Source organism: Nyctibius grandis, chromosome 9 (genome assembly GCF_013368605.1).
Source record: "Nyctibius grandis isolate bNycGra1 chromosome 9, bNycGra1.pri, whole genome shotgun sequence".
NCBI lineage: Eukaryota > Metazoa > Chordata > Aves > Nyctibiiformes > Nyctibiidae > Nyctibius > Nyctibius grandis.
The window spans coordinates 3,998,533-4,014,642 of NC_090666.1; the positions used below are offsets into that span (position 1 = coordinate 3,998,533).

The 16,110-nt window shown below is 36.8% G+C and overlaps 1 protein-coding gene across 2 annotated transcripts in view; it reads right to left on the minus strand.

Annotated features, from left to right (window-relative positions):
* Positions 1–508: 508 nt before the first annotated feature.
* HIBCH (3-hydroxyisobutyryl-CoA hydrolase) overlaps positions 509–16,110 on the minus strand; it is a 47,799-nt gene continuing 32,197 nt past the window's right edge. For both annotated transcript variants that reach the window (XM_068407344.1, XM_068407343.1), the window contains 4 exons: positions 15,942–16,023; positions 9,687–9,806; positions 8,441–8,474; positions 509–3,344 (listed from right to left, as the gene is read on the minus strand). In XM_068407344.1, coding sequence (XP_068263445.1) covers positions 3,229–3,344; positions 8,441–8,474; positions 9,687–9,806; positions 15,942–16,023 — 352 coding nt within the window. In that variant the 3' untranslated portion in view covers positions 509–3,228. The remainder of the gene's footprint in view (positions 3,345–8,440; positions 8,475–9,686; positions 9,807–15,941; positions 16,024–16,110) is intronic.

A 16,110-nucleotide genomic window follows, 5' to 3' on the forward strand; every position in this document is an offset into this window, starting at 1 on the left:
GCTGCCACTGCATGGTCCAACAGCATCCAGAATTATAAAACAGGCTAAAGTTAAGTTATAGTATCTGCACTGAACTGATAAACACTCCAAATTTCCCCAAAGGAGAAAGTTACCTAGGTATAAACAAACAGGCATCGCAGTGAGCTTCCATTTGGAGTACTTGCTGTGTGGGAGAGCTGCACTGCTTGCCCAGGGAGCCACCCGTAACGTGATAGCGACTGAATCGCCTGCTTCTGGTTATGTCCAGTCACTTACCTGCAACCACAAAGCTTGTCTTCCCTCATTAACGCTTGAAGATTACAGCAGCTTCAATATGGCCTGAAGTGCAATTCCAGCTGGTTTATGATGCCTTCTATGACACTGGCACTTCAGGGAAAGCACGCAGCAAACGGAAAGCAAACCAGCTTGCAAACAACAGGGAGACAGCTTCCCACCAGGAAAATAATCTCTTTTACAAGACACTGTCCTTAATAAATAATGCACTTACCCTTAATAAAAACCAAAAAGGTCTGTTCAAAACTACAGTCTGGTGAGAGATCGAAGGAGATCTCATTCCAGAGTTCTGCTGTATTTTTAATAGGCACAATAGTAATACATAGTAATAATAACAATAAAGACTTATTAACTAAATAAAATTACATCTGTTTACTTATCATTAGATTAAACTGTGCTATAGTCTTATAAAGCCACTTATAGTGGCTCTCCAGCTAAGTTGCCACTGATTCTCTTACTTGATTTTGTGTAATAAAGGCACTCCAGTATGGGACTGGCATACTCTGCAAAACCATTTACTTCTATTTAGGAGTTAAAAATACATTTGCTTTGTATTTTCTCCAGGAAACGTAAGTACAGTCTGAGTGGGTACTATGTGACTGACTTGATATTCTAATAATGGTTCAAAACACATTAACTGCAGCACAACTTTGTAAAATTGACATTTCTGGAGTAAGACACATCAGTATTCCCAAATAAAATACACTACAATATATTTTTACAATATTTTTGTGGAAAATACTTTCTTGTGGACCAAATAAAATTAAACTTACCGTCTGCTTCTAAGACTTTTATTTGATAAAAATGCACAGATCGGACAGGGTCTTGTTACCACGAGTTTGGGATAAATCCTGTTCACATAAATTTTGGAAGCAACTGCAAAGTTTATTGGTTCAGAAGTATACTCTTGGTAAAACGTTTTAAGCCCTTTTCAATCAGAGAAGGCATGATCCCTACTCCCTGGGGATTACTGTGTTTTTCATTAAATATAGTCCCTGAAGATTGCTCCAAAAAATAATGGAATGAACCGATTTTTTAAAAAATAAATTAAAAATAGCCATTGTTTAAGATTCTGAAACATATAAAAATTTTAAAAAATAAAGGGGGAGGTTTACATTTCTCACAGAACCAGCATGAGGTAGAAATTCAAGTCCTATTTTCAGATGCTACCTTAGAGATATTAATGAAATCTCTCAACTACTTTTGAAAATAAACTCAGGGACTGTCTCATAACAAATATGTACATGGTTAACATTAACTGGCAGCTGAAATTTTAACAATTTTATCTTAAAGATTCTAGCGACAAAGCAAGGTGCCATTTTTTCTTGATTTTGCTCTCCATTTTGCTCATCTCTCATTCTTTGAAAGTCACTCTAGAAGTTCACCTTGATGCCTGAATTGCCTGGACTTTGTTTCCAGGCAACAGCTTCTAGGAAGGAAGGAGCCTTAAGCCAGAGTAGACCATTACTGTTGGTAATAAAAACCTGCCCGATGTTGAAAACTCCGCAATGGTTCTGCTGTAGCTCTGACTTTTTGATTCCCCAGTGCTGATTACTGACTTTAGTAATTGTGATTAGTTTTCTTCCTTTAGTCTCGGTGGTTCATCTTCAGAGAAGCCAAACTTGTGTATTTGTGACCTGCCTATAACTGTAGTAGGAAGAGATACTGCTATATGATTTGATTAACCATAAAAAAAGCATGCAGTCTTGATGTTGAACAAAGATTAGTAGCTATGATGTGTTGCATACACAATAGAAAAATTAATTTTACTCCCCTAAAAAATACTTTTATCAAGGGGCTCTGGTTATGTTGTACAATTTCAAGTATTATTAGTATCAGAACCCAACCCAGCAACCTTTAATGCACATATACGAGGGTTTTTTAATGTATATTTAAATTTTGATCCCAACAAATACATTTGTTAGGGTATGTTGTGTTAAAAAACTATACGATCCACGTAGCAGCAGATACTTCATGTTTTTCCCTACTCATCTTCAGTACATATTGCTGTGTTCCCCCTACTTTTCATAAATTTTCCACCCAGCAGACAGGATGGTCATGGGCACAAGCCAACGGGAACCCAGACTAGTTGGTATAGCTAAACTACAGCCACCTGGCAGTAATAGGGCCAGGCTGGCTCCCACCGCTAAAATCATCAGAGAATCACTAACATCAACAGGAAATGTGCTGCTTGGTGTTCAGAGGAAGGTCTGAGACAGTTATTTCTTCCCCAGTGTAAGACCAGGAAAAAATAGCAATTTTTGAAATAATGAAAAACTAATTATGCCGTTCAAACTTAACGGCATTTTAAAAAAAATGGTTTTACAAGTAAACAGAAGTGTGCTCTAGGCTCTGGCAGTACTATGACATTTGAAACAATGTCTACATCTGACAGCAAGACTGAATACTGACCAAATGTTAAATCAATAGAACAATTTCTTGCTCTCAGACTAGTAACGTGTCAGTCTGACCTTTTATTTAAAAGACTACTTAACAGCATGGATTTAGCATGTCTTGCATTTTCCTTTGTTGCTCTGACTGTTTTACAGCTTTTAAGTATATTTTATTTTCATTGTATAGAGAAGAATCTGAAGCACAATCCCAATTTAACAGATCAGTGACAGAGCCAAGAACACAAAGGTCTCCTGACTTCTTGCTTATTAGGTCATCCCTTAACTATGCTGTCTCCCCAAAAGGTTCCTCCTAAACTAAGAGTTGATGCAAAAAAATAAATGTTAATCATTGTGTAAAGCAGTAAAAATAGCAATTTGCCTTGAAGTAATTTTCCCCCTTATTAACCAGATATGAATATTTTGTCTTTATGGTAGCATAACAAAAGAGAACGTTCCTGAATGCAAAAGGCTAGCTAAAAGTCTTGTTAAACTTTACCACACTACTATTAATTTTTGTATCATAGAATTAAGCAGACGTATAAGACGTCAATAGGTTTGATCTTTACAACTTGAGATCGTTGTCTCCCAATGGCTTAAAACAATCGTCCACAAATTCATCACTGACTTCTTCTAGAGCAGCTGGCTTCCATCTGGGGGACTGGTCTTTGTCAATCAGCACTGTCAGGTGGAGTACAAAAACACAAAAGTTACTTGTATACATTCTCTAATTAAGATGACTTCAGATTGCATCAAGACAGACAACTACAGGGAATACAGGGGGGAGAAAAATCAATATGCTCTGGAGAAGACAGAGTTTTTGTAAAATATATATGTCTACTCTAATAACAATTCTTGAGTTGTGACATGTCTAGAGACATATCTGGGAGCTGCCTGAGGATACAAGGAACAGCGGATCGCTTCAGAGGCAGCCCAAGATTTGAAGGAACAGACTTGAAATTAGTGCTTTCTGTTAGACCCATTACTCTTGCCCGTCTTCTGCTTTTTCATGTGAAACTGGGAACAGTACGCATGATTTTGGAAAAGGGCTTTCACGTCTCTGTGCAAAATCTGACTTTGTAGAGTACAGGAGATGACTCAAAGTAAGCGTTAAATGCCTAAAGCTAATTTAAACACATCATATAAACTGATAATGAAATAACTAATGAGGAAAGAGTAAAGCAGAGTATCTTTCTGGGAAGATCAATCTTTGTTTGTAAATACTGACAGATACTGCAGACCGATGTAGATTTAACTGTGAAGATTTGTATAGTCTTTGTAGGTATACTTTACACTGTATCCTGGGAAATACACATCACTGAAGACAAAAATCATCAGTGAATGAATCGCACATGGAAGTGCAACAAGAAAATATCAATTCTCAAAAAGCATTCTGTGTTTTACAGGAATGTTGAAGGCATGTCAGCAAGAACAGCTGCACTAGCAAATAATAATAAGACATGAGAAAGTTTATTTGTGTGTAAAAATGACCAATATGAATGGAATTCCAGACTGTCCTTCTGAGCACCTTTCTGGCCCCCAGAAAACCCATAAAGGTGCTATTCAACATGTGAAACTTTATAATTTAAAAAAGAACAGCTATAGTAACTGTGGCTCTCTAGGATGCACTGACTACCCAACATCTCTCCTCAACACACATTCCCTTCAGATGTGTGATATCAGTGTCTGATCTGGAGATGCACCTGTGTCCTGGGAGACCTCCTGACCAACACAGCCCACAGCATATAAGGGAGGGCAGGCAAGAAGCACCTCTTAAGTTCCTCTGCTAAGAACAGAATTGGTTTGTTTGTTTTTTCTGACAAAGATTTCAGAGTAGGATGGTTCTAAAGGCCCGTGGACAGAAGATGCTCACAGAGACTAGATCTTTTGGAGAATAACAGCTGTTTATTTGGTAAGTTGTCATGTCTTTCTAAACAGATATCATTCTTGGTGGCTAAACTAGAACCATCCAGGATAAGAAATGTGTGGATTTTAAGTTCAGTGGAAAGAATGCCCACCTAAAGATTGTGTCTTATAGAAAGACAGGCATATGCAAGTTTGTGGTAAAAAAGATGACTTGAAAGTTTCTTTTTAACTTTTCCCTCTATAACCAACACTTGGAAAATGCCTAGAAAATAAACATCATTCAAAAGAGAACTGCACTAATGAGTATTTCTGTAGCTGAAGACATACAGGTATTGCAACTCGTTAGCTTGCATCTCCAAAGAGGAAGGAGAATCAGAGCCCTGCATCCATTTACCTGCAAATACAGGACTAAGGACTCCTTGGATACAATAAAAGCTAATTTTGAAAAGAAACCCATTATACAGATAGAAGCTGCAATTCCACGGACAGTAGAATCCATGTGGGCAATTCTTTAAAATAAACGTGCTGTAAAAGAGTGATGTTACTAGGTCATTCAACTGGCTAACTTCCTGAAAGGTTATGATCCTGCAAGTTAATTTTAAACATTGTGATGTGAAGCCATTGATTGGTTTGGCTCAAAATACATAACTCTCCCAAATCAACTACATTTATTCTATCAGAGTAGTACTTACCTAATGATTTTCTTCAACTTTAGTTGCAGTTCACTGTCTGGCCAAAATAATCTTAACTGTTATCCACAAAAGACAACACTACCTAGAGATGCTTTAACCTGGGGTGGGGGGAAGCCCATGTGTATACTACTACAGCTTTAACTCTGAAATACACTAGTAATTGCTGATAATTCTCCACTCTATGGCACTACTGTGTAATTAAGTTAATCTTTCTGTTTGGATTTGTGGCCAGTTTTACTCTGGTGGATAAACTGAGTGATCATAATGATCTCTCCAATGAAATCTTTAATCTTGTATGAGTTAAAATATTTATTTTCTAATAGTATTGTGAAAATATTGCCTTCCTGCATTAACTTCTGTATATTTTGTGTTTTTCCAGCTTGAAGTATCGGTCACTACAAGAACAGAACAAAAATTCTGAAGACTTCTAAGGTAGGCTAAAGGAAATTCATTAAGATAAAAGTAACTGAACATAGACATTGTGGTAAGGGTTTGTTCTTGTGTTTTGTACCGATTAAAAAAAAAAAAAAAATCCAAACCCCCTCTGTTCACTAGCAGTGACTTTACTGGACTTCAGTTAGTGTTCTATTGCTTAGCCTCACTCAGCACAGTCAAAACACTGGTATTTCTAAGCACCTGAAATTCTGTTCGTTGCAATGAAATCTCTCTGCCTAGTCACTGACTGCAGGGGGTTTGTGTGCGCAGGGTAAGGCTCACATCTGCCAGCTGCTAGCAGTGCAGGAGAGAGGGCAGAAGCCATACAGAAATAACATCTTTGCAGAATCAGCAATACATAGAAGGCCTTTACAATTTCACTTGAAGCGTATGTTCCTGCACAAATAGTTAGGACGCTAATTGAACAGATTTTTGTCCCCTGAGGGTGCTAAGATTGTAGTCTACCTGGATGTGTTTGAGCACTGAGTCCAAAAATGACTATTTTTTTAATGCAGTAAGAATTAAAAAAACAAAATTCTTGGAAATTCCCAGAGCTATGCTTTTCTTAGTTTATGTATTATTCTATAAATCAAGGTGAAAAATGGATACCTAAAGCAGTCAAAGACCACATTTACCATTATATGGGAAAATGCTGATGAAATAAGATGTGTGTATTTTATGCTTTAAGGGTTTTGGCTTTTCTTTAGTAGCGCCAATCACAAGAATCATAAATGGGCAAGACTCTTTGCCAGCAGATTTTCAGTCTGGTTGAAAGAAAACTGACTAAAAGAAAAAAGAAATTTTGACCCCAGGTCAAAGCAGGTTTAAAAAGCTTTTAAACAAACTACTTCCCTAGCATGCCTATTAAAGTTATGGTTTGAAGCAGATAAAAGCTGTTATTAAAACCTGACCAATGGCCATTGCTGCTGAAAAACAATCTTCAAAAACTAAAATCTGATTATTCTATCTTATCTTTACTTTGTGGTAGATCCTTTTGTGGTAGGCAGGGTCAACAGCTGGCTCTTAAGTGCTTGGTATATAATGTTTTAATAAAAAAAAAGCTAATACTTAAATTAACATTTTTATCATTTTAATTTTTGTTCACTATGGCTGATCCTGTGAGGTACTTAATAATCTCACTTCCTATTAAAAAGGATTCTCAGCACGTTATTGGGTAATGATTTTTATGAGATCAGACCGAACTACAAAAATGATCTTGAGTCAGATTCTGCACCACTCTTAAACAAGAGAAACAATTTTAAGATGACAAATCTGAGAACAAGATATATGCAGTAAGCTAAGAGCAAATGTGCTTCAAAACCAAATTATTATTCTTAGCAATCCCCTCAGTGCTGCTGGATCTTTGGTGGTTTTTTCTTCTTCCCCTGATATAGTTAAGCCTTTGCTACATCATCCTATGTAAAAGAGAAGCTTCCCAGCTGCTGTTCTTGCAGCGTCTTTCTTCATAAGCAGTTTGTGTAATTTACTGGCCATACTGACAAGTGATTTGCTTTTGTCCTCTACCGCATCCCCAGATGGTTTAATGACCTTGTGCATTACAGGTGAGAATTTGGTTTGGTGTTGATCTGACTCTTGGACTTAGAGTTTGTCACTTCTTGAATAACCTCATTTCAGCAGTTTATATGGTGATTTAGAGTATATGCTAGGAATATTCTTTTTAAGGTATCTTTGTTCCCATTACCAACACAATAAAAACCATGTACTTCTGAATATGTGTGGCAAACTCTTCAAAGGAGTCTCTGCTAATAAGTGCTAAAGACTGATTAATTAAAATCAGAAACTTTTTACATGCTGTACAAACTTTGCATCTCTCACCCCAGCCTATCTTTAATTCAGTATTACTAATAGTGAACACTCAAACTAATATCCACTACTTAAGTGGATTTTAAACTACTTTATAAAGACAGATAAAAAATGAGGAGGAGGTGATAATACATACTGGAATATATAACTGTGTGAATTAAAAGGCAGTTTCCCTCAATCCCAAAGTGTTATTCATACAAATGTCTAGTACTGTAAGCTCCTTGGAAAAGGAAATGCCTCTCCTTTGTTTCATCTTGTGCTGAATAGTACATAAATAATTACTACAGTTTCTAACAGATGTGACTCTGGGTTTGACAAACTGCACAGTGAATCAGCAGTAGAATCAAGGACAGAATCTGTCTGTCCCCTAGATGAACTTGCTGAGCTGCTGCTCTACTTTTACCACTGCCTATCTTGACCATTGCCTTAAAAGGCTGAAATATTTAACATTAAGTTTACATATATAGTTTAATAGTAGGACACCTCTATACAGATATGTTTTGGACATGGGTTAAAGTAGTCTCTGTTCTAACAATTTTCTATGCAAATAGTTGTTCTCGACTTTGAGTCTAAAACCATCTTATAGCTGGCTGAACCAGCTATGTGTCAACACTAAGTCTGGACACACAAATGATACATATACCTACTCGCTACTGTCAGCATTAAATATATTTTTAACTTTCACAATGAACTGGTGAAACCTTTTCATGGTGCTACGTTACCAGGTGGATAAATAACACTAGGAGACTGAGGTTACACAAAGGAAACAACATGGCTGTTACACTTTGGAACAAATAATACATTTTGGCCATACAGGAGTCCAATAAACAAAAACTGTAGCAAGCTGTGAAGTGTTCTCTGGGTTGTTGCTGCATGTACTTTTCTCTAACCTCAAGAGAAGCAACACAGTGAGTTTGCATATTACCAAGTCTGAGAAATGTTTCTGGTGTGCATGCTTACCTGCTCGAACCCCTTCATAGAAGTCATGGCCTCTCTGAAAGACAAAAAAAACAAGCTGTGACATGATGGATTCTATTTATCCCATCTTTCCCTATCCTACTTCTGCTTGAAATGCAAGTTCTCAAGATTCAGTTAAATCCCACTTGTACTGTTCTCATCTAGTCCTACTTTCTCTTTACTTATTAAAGAGCTCTATATCCTCTTGTTTAAATGCAGCTACGGCTCTTAAAAATAAGTCTCTTGACCTGTAGCTGATCAGCCAATTTTTATGCAGTGCAAGCCCTCTCTCTGTTACATCTCATAGATTTTCTTCTAAAGAGTTTTGCATGATGGGGGCTAAAGTGTGTAGGATCAGAAATTCTTCAGAGAAAGGCCAGTCTTCAGGAATTGTGATGTATTCTGCATACTTGGAACACTTTGCAGTTAAATGGAATCCTAGAAACATCCAGTTATTTCTTCATAAAGGTAACCATAACATTTAAATCCCTAAGGATGCTTCACTAGCAATGGAGCAACAATACTAGTTTCAGGACAGATATGGCAAGGACACTGTCAGGCACTATAACATATCAGAATTAGATACATTTTCACTCACACTTTTTTAAAAGCATTTACTTTAACTATCACAAATCATTTAATCAGATACATAAAAATCTTATTTTAAAATGTGACAAAACTAGTAATAAGAATGCCATGGGAAAACTTTGAGGAATTCATTCAGATAATTCAGTTAGCAACCCTGTTCTACTGAAAGGATCACTTCCTTGTATGTTATCCAAGTACTCAGCCCTTACTACAAATAGTACTAAAATCTCTTGTTTACTTTAATAAATTTATCACAGCACTCCTGAAAGGCAGTGATATACAACTATTTCCATCCTGCTGATGGGAACTGAGGCACTGAGGACTAAGTAATTTAAATAGGAAATCTGACAAGAACACCAGAGTTTTAAAATTATGGTCCAAATACAAAGATTTCTAAATATAGAAAGTAACATTATCAGAGTTTTCTTAACAAAAGCCCTCTACCATTCCCATCTGACCATCATTAATGTCATCTCCTTTGAGTTGCATATAAAGACATGGAACTGGAAAAAAGAAAGTGAGAGCCTAACAAACACACAAAGAAGATATTGAAAATTAAAACCTATGAATTGTGAGCCCTTGATGTAATCTGTATAAAACTTAGTCTCTGACAGACTTGCTACCCCTCTATGGCTGGAAAGAGACAAAGCTGCTTGCTTACCATGCACGCTTGGCTCAGTCTGTATTCCATTGTGAATACATCTTGTAAGCTCATGGAAGCTCCTTCTCTGAGCTGTCTGAGAGTCATCTTTAAGGACGTAGGTGACATCTTACTAATAGTCTGGGGAAGACATTCACAATTATTTTTATTCTTTTCAATTTAGACATGTTTGTAAGTGTCTTTTTTGCATTTTAAACTTTGTGAAGTAAATGATGGCACTCTTCTCCCTGAGCTCACTTGTGATACCTATTCCTCCTGCTCCCTCCCACCATGCTGTCATACTGAATGAACTTACTTGCGTAAACTTTTATCAGCAGTATCTCTGGGATGTCTGCCATCACTTGTGGAAAGCCTACAACTCCTAAGGTCACATCATTTATGATCAAATTACTACTAGCCACAGAATCTAATGCCGCTTGAAAGCCACTTCCAAACAGATTGAGAAGTGAAGGCAAGTGTTACAAGCAATTATACTCCATTTTTTAGTATCTTGCATATAGTCTGAATTGCTCTAAGATGTTGCTGATACTGTAGCTGATACTAGTATTGTACAGCATTTAAGTTTTATTTGGTACAATAGTCAGAGTAGTAAGGTAATAATAGTGAGATTAGCCACAAACTTTAAATAGTTGCTTTATGATCATCTGCAAAGACTAGACAATATACTAAGAAGAAAATTGTAGAAGAAAAAAATGTGAAAACAAATCAAACATGAATGCATATTTGTTCAGGCTTCTTGTCTGAGATCAACAGATACTGCAGTGATTTAGCCCTACATTGCCCTGCTGACAGGAAGCCTGGAGGTCTTGCCTTCCTTCTTTTGACAGAGCTACAGGCTAGAAATATTATGCAACAGACAGGATCTGTTTAAGGCACACAAATAAATGCTGTAAATCTGGCTCTCAAGCCTATCCTTCAATTAACAGCATGCCAGTAGACAGTAGGGGGAGGTGGGGAGAAAGACAAAAATCTAGTTAAGAAAGCAACTGAGCTTTAAAGCTTTCAGTGTTGTAGGGGAAAGGAGCTAAATCTTACTGTTGCTGATCTGTGTTTTCTTACTCTAAACAAGACTCTTCTTCCCTTGTAAACCCAACTAAAAGCTCTGTATTATTCACAGTACAATGGACATTTCCTGTTAATTAGGACATTTTTACCACTACTGAAAAGTGGCAGATGGTAAGATTTGCCTCTTTACGTTATTTTCATTGCAGACATTAGACTCCTTACCCACAGACTGAAATGGCAGGTTTCCAGTCACCAACATTAACGGGTTTTTTTCTGGCTCCCAATTACTCTCCATCCCTCTCCAGACACCAGCTGATACAGCAGTGACCCATTTTGCCTAGTTAAGCTGGAAAACATGCAATTGCTATACAAGCAGGAGGCTGTGCAATTGTACCTTAAAAACACTGGTTCTGACATTCTGTTATTTGCAGTCGACCACTTCGCTTGAGTGAGAAGCTGGTTTAGAAACAACTAATGCTGGCTCAAACTGTCAACGTTTCCTGAGTTCTGGTGAAGCTCTCTAACAACAAGCTGCCTTTCAGCAGATAAAGAAACCAGCTATACCTCTAATTCCATCACTATATAGGTCTCAGATGGACGGCAACTCTTAACTGGACCCCTTATTTCACGTAATGTACTTTTGCTGGCTTTACCTTTGAACTGGACCTTTTCTCCTTTGAGTTTCACATTCTGTCACCTAGAGTAGAAAGTCTTTGTTCAGATCAGGTTAAATGGTATGCACAGTGCAACCAGATGGTTCCCTAGGTGAAACAGTAATGGCAAGTTCTTTCTGGTCAAAGCACTGAAATGGGGAAGATCTGAAAACAGCACTTAACTAGTCTAGTGCATCCAGCAGCTGCCTTATCTTGGCATATCAATGAGGTTGAAGGTGGAGTTGGCACTGCCATAAATCAAGCTGAAGGAAGAGGAACAAGGAAAGCAAATGGGTAGGTGTAATTGAAAAAAAATGAGTCACCAGTGTGTCTATAAATAAATTCTCTGTACAAAGAGGAGGAGGGGATCGGTGCTAGGGAACAAGCCTGAAAAGGAGATAGGATAGGCTGAAGTGAGGAGTACTAAAACGCAAAGAAGTCTTCGTAGAAGTATTTTACATCTATTCCAGTATCTTTGAGACTATCTTGATTTCAGTGTAATGATCCTGAAAGCTACAAGCTGAATTTGCAATAGACCTGAATTCCAGTAAGATACTATCATTAGGTGACCGAATTAAGTGGAGTAAGTGGATTCAGTGGAGTCCCTTACAAGAGTAACAGCTGGAATAGTGGCTGCATCTTTTGTCTCCAAGGCCTGTTAAAGGTTCTGACCTGAGCACCTTAGGGTCCTTGAGGGAGGCTTTCTTTAAGTGAAAACAAACGAAAAAAAAAAACCTCTCAGAGGTCCACTGTATGAGGTCCACTGTATCACTTCCTTTGCAATAGATGAAGACACCCATTTATTTTTTGAGATACCAAAGCATTTGTTCGTCTGCACCAAACAATGGTTCTGGACGAGCTTTGACAAAATATGAGTATCTAGCCAAAGCATTCCAGGAAAACTGCTTAATGATGTATATATCACTCTCTTACTGGTCTGTTAACAGTGTTTCAGAATGCATCTTTACTTGAATTCAACACTACCAAGATACCATCCAGCTTCATTCCTGTAATCTCTCTCACCCACTCACTGCATACCCATTTAAAGTTTCAGGAGTTAGTGTCTGCATCACAACCAGACCAGTAGATCTGAACAAGGCGTCTCGTAATTCTTAGTCTCTGCAGTGTCCTGTGCACTACACTGGAATTCATTCACTAACAATGAAGGCTATTAAATCGTGAAGTATCAGTGCTCAGAAGGTGCACTGTCCTGCCAAAAAAAAAGCTGTAAGAAAGCACTGTGTGAAAACCAAGTCAAACATCAGATGCTTTTCAGGTTTTGACCCCACATTCTTACTTCATCTAATTAGAAGTGGTACTTCTGTCATTCAGATTAAAGCTTTTTAGCTTATGTAAATCCTGAAAACAAAGTAATGCTATAAAGTAAAAGGTTTTAAAAAAATATTTCACTATATGTTCAAAAAGTGTATTAGTATTCTAGCTTTCTACCTATTTGTAACTGGATTCAAAATGTGGTTTAAATCATGAAGCCATTCTCAAGTAGAATTTTAACAACTTTACATTCTTCTTATTCATGCAAACCACTTCAGTATCAGATAGTGAAAGCCTGCCAAGCAGGCGTGTTTTGAAAGTAAAAAGCAGGACTGTAGATTGAACAGAACAGGATACCTAGGACAGCATGGCTCACTGCATACCTGGATTCTAGCAGAACTAGTAGTTCCATTTTATTAACACTAAAAGGTATCTGTACATCCAAGGGGCTGATGTACCAAGGTGTTCCTCCAAATTAGGGTATTTGTATTAGACTTTCAGTTAGGGCTTATTCCACAAGCTTACTAATACATATCATAATAAATATATAGGGAAACAAAGAAAATAAGCATACACATTGCTGTTACTGAATCCTTTACAGTTTCTATATTTATCATTGCATGTGCTGTTGTTCCTGTACCTGGACACTAAAGGAAACCTTGATTTCACAAAGTGACAGGAAATGATCATCTAGGACATACTCTTGGTACCGTGATACTACTGATGAGGAAGATGACTTGCTTCACACAAGTCAGCAAGCTGCTATCAAGGATAATGTCCAATAATCTCAGACTGTCATGGTTTTGCTACGTGTTCCCTGCTCTAACCAGTTCTATGAACTCTGCCCCTCTGAGTGATGTGACAGCAGGCTAGTGCTCTGTCTGTAGGTGTTGTAAAATGCTCAACTGCCAGGGTGCAAGCTACCATTCTTCCTCCAGCTACAATTAAGTTTAATTACAATTCTGCTTCCCTAGTAAAACAAAGCCTCCAGTTTAACTGGCAAACATTTCCTGGAGAAAGTTAGATTTATACCTGAATCCTTTTCTAACTTTTTTCCCCCACAAATGCATTTTTCTTCTTTGGTTTTGTGGATCTTTTCACAGAAGAAATTAAGTATCTGATCCTACAAGCTTACTTACTTGTAGCTTGTACTGCTTAGCACAGAATGTGTGCTGTTAGAAACTTGTCTGAAACTTATGTATTGTACACACTAATAAGCCTTACAACTGCTAGAAAATGTTGGGTGGTTGGCTTTTTTTTTTTTCCACAAATTTCTGTATGGACAGAAGCAACTCATATTAACACAGTCTCATCTCTTGAACAGAATGGATAACAGACAATTTTTCAGGAACTTCTGTCAGCTCCAAGGACAGTCATCCATTTACTAATCATGAAAGAAAAAAGCTGCTATAAAGTCCTATTAAAGACATGAAATAAGAAAAATTAAGAAGCAACAAAAGATCCTCTTTTTTGTTGTTGTTCATGAATTTAAAAAAAAAGTTACACAAAATCATAACTTTGAAGTAAATGTGACACGGTTTTAAGTTCTAAATTAAAAATATGAAACAAATGTACTTCCCTAAACAACAAGGAAATTTATTTTTTTTTTAATAGGGGAGATCTGAGTTATCAGGCTGCAGATAAAGGAAGTAAGTCGAGCAGGTTTGGGTAACTAGAGCAAATGTGGCAGAACAAACTATCTAGTTAACATATTTCAGTAACAAAGTGTTTCCAGACTCCTTGTATCTTTTGTAGTAGAAACTATTTTGAACAAAGCACCCTTTAAAGGCTATATGCTATTTTAAAAAGTTTCCACTAGGTCTGATTATGTTTTAAAGTGCCATAAAATTGTATGAAATGAACTTAGGAAGAGCTGTATGTAAATAATTCTTGACTGCTTTCAACCTCCACTGAAGTTAATCAATATAATATCCCTGCAGAATTATATTAAACTTTGTAAAATCTGCAAATAAAATACTACCTTGTAACTCAATATTATAAAGAAATAAGAGCCACCAAAAGTGACTGCTATTAGCATGCTATCAAACTGTCTCGGCAGACCTTAATATAACTACTTTCCCTGCCATCTATAGCATAGGGAAAAAGTGAAGAACTGAATCATAGAGTCTGTATAGTTCAGAGGAAAACCATGATGGTAGCCTAGGGTAGAATTTGGGTCTACAAACACATAAAATGATTATTCTGCCAATAGCTCATTTGACTACTTTATTCAATGAAACTTGAATACAAGTGGGGAAAAAAAATAGCTGTCCCTTTCATTCAATTTTGCTTTTGTAATACATATGCTAAACTTCTTGCAATGTACTAGGTGTACTGGTTGGCACAAAGATAAATTTTAAAACTTCCTTTCTCAAAAACTGTTTGAGAGTTCCAGTGACAAAATGTTAAATCTTTAATTAAAAACTAAACCCAAAAATCTATCTGTGTATCTGGGACAGGATGCCTAATGTTAATGACACTACGTTATAAAATTATATTCCTTCTGTTCAAATGAAAGTCCAAAGATGATGGATGTTTTATTTTATCACAAGAACAGGATTTCTTCTATGAGCTGTAACCAAAGTTAAAACAAAGCTTTTGCTGGAGAAATGCTTGTGTTCTATCCAATTGTAAGTAATACTTGAATAGCTCCAGGAAAAACTTTCACAAGGCACCTGAATACAGATACTTCAAAGGAAAAAGAGAAAATACACGCAGTACTTATAAATGAATGTAAACTGCTTCTTGCCTTTGAGGCTGAAGTGTATTAAGTGTGTAGTATTACTGTACATTTTTTGAGTAGTGACTACATCCAACACTCAGAAATGCATTAAAAAGATCAAAAAATACTTTGTGATGATAAATTGCTTGCTCTTTACCCAAATGAGATAGCTGGAATGGAAGAAAATTAACAACATTGTTCTGGCACTTTTATTCCAACTGTTGGCAATAAAATGAGAAACTATAAAAGGAACCTTTGTCACCAACAACCCCTTGATTGTGGGGAGGGGAAAAGCGAAAGGGAGCTTGTTTTAGTTTCATGGTTTGGTTTTTTTTTGTGTTTTTTTTTTTTACTAGATTACAATTTCATGCAATATATGATGGTATTCACATTATGTGGTTTTACAGAGGAATATTCTTGTCTGAGTAGAACTACTGACAATCCATCAGGACTATATGTGAGAACCTGAGGATCTCAGCCCAGTGTCCTACTGGTGTTACATAGTATTAGTTATGCTAACAAGGTGACTAAAGTCTGCCCCATGATAAGGAAGTACAGAACCAGACTTAAAATCTCTAACAAAAATAACATAGAAGACGTTACCTCTAGCTGCTTAATGGCAAAAGGAGAACCGTCTTGCTTTAATTTTTTAACAATTTCTTCCATACTGTTTGCTGAAAAAAGACTAAAAGGAAAAAAAAATTCATCCATGAATGAACTGCTTCAGCCTTCCTCTTCCCTGTGAAGTGCTAGTAACACAGAAATTAGAAAC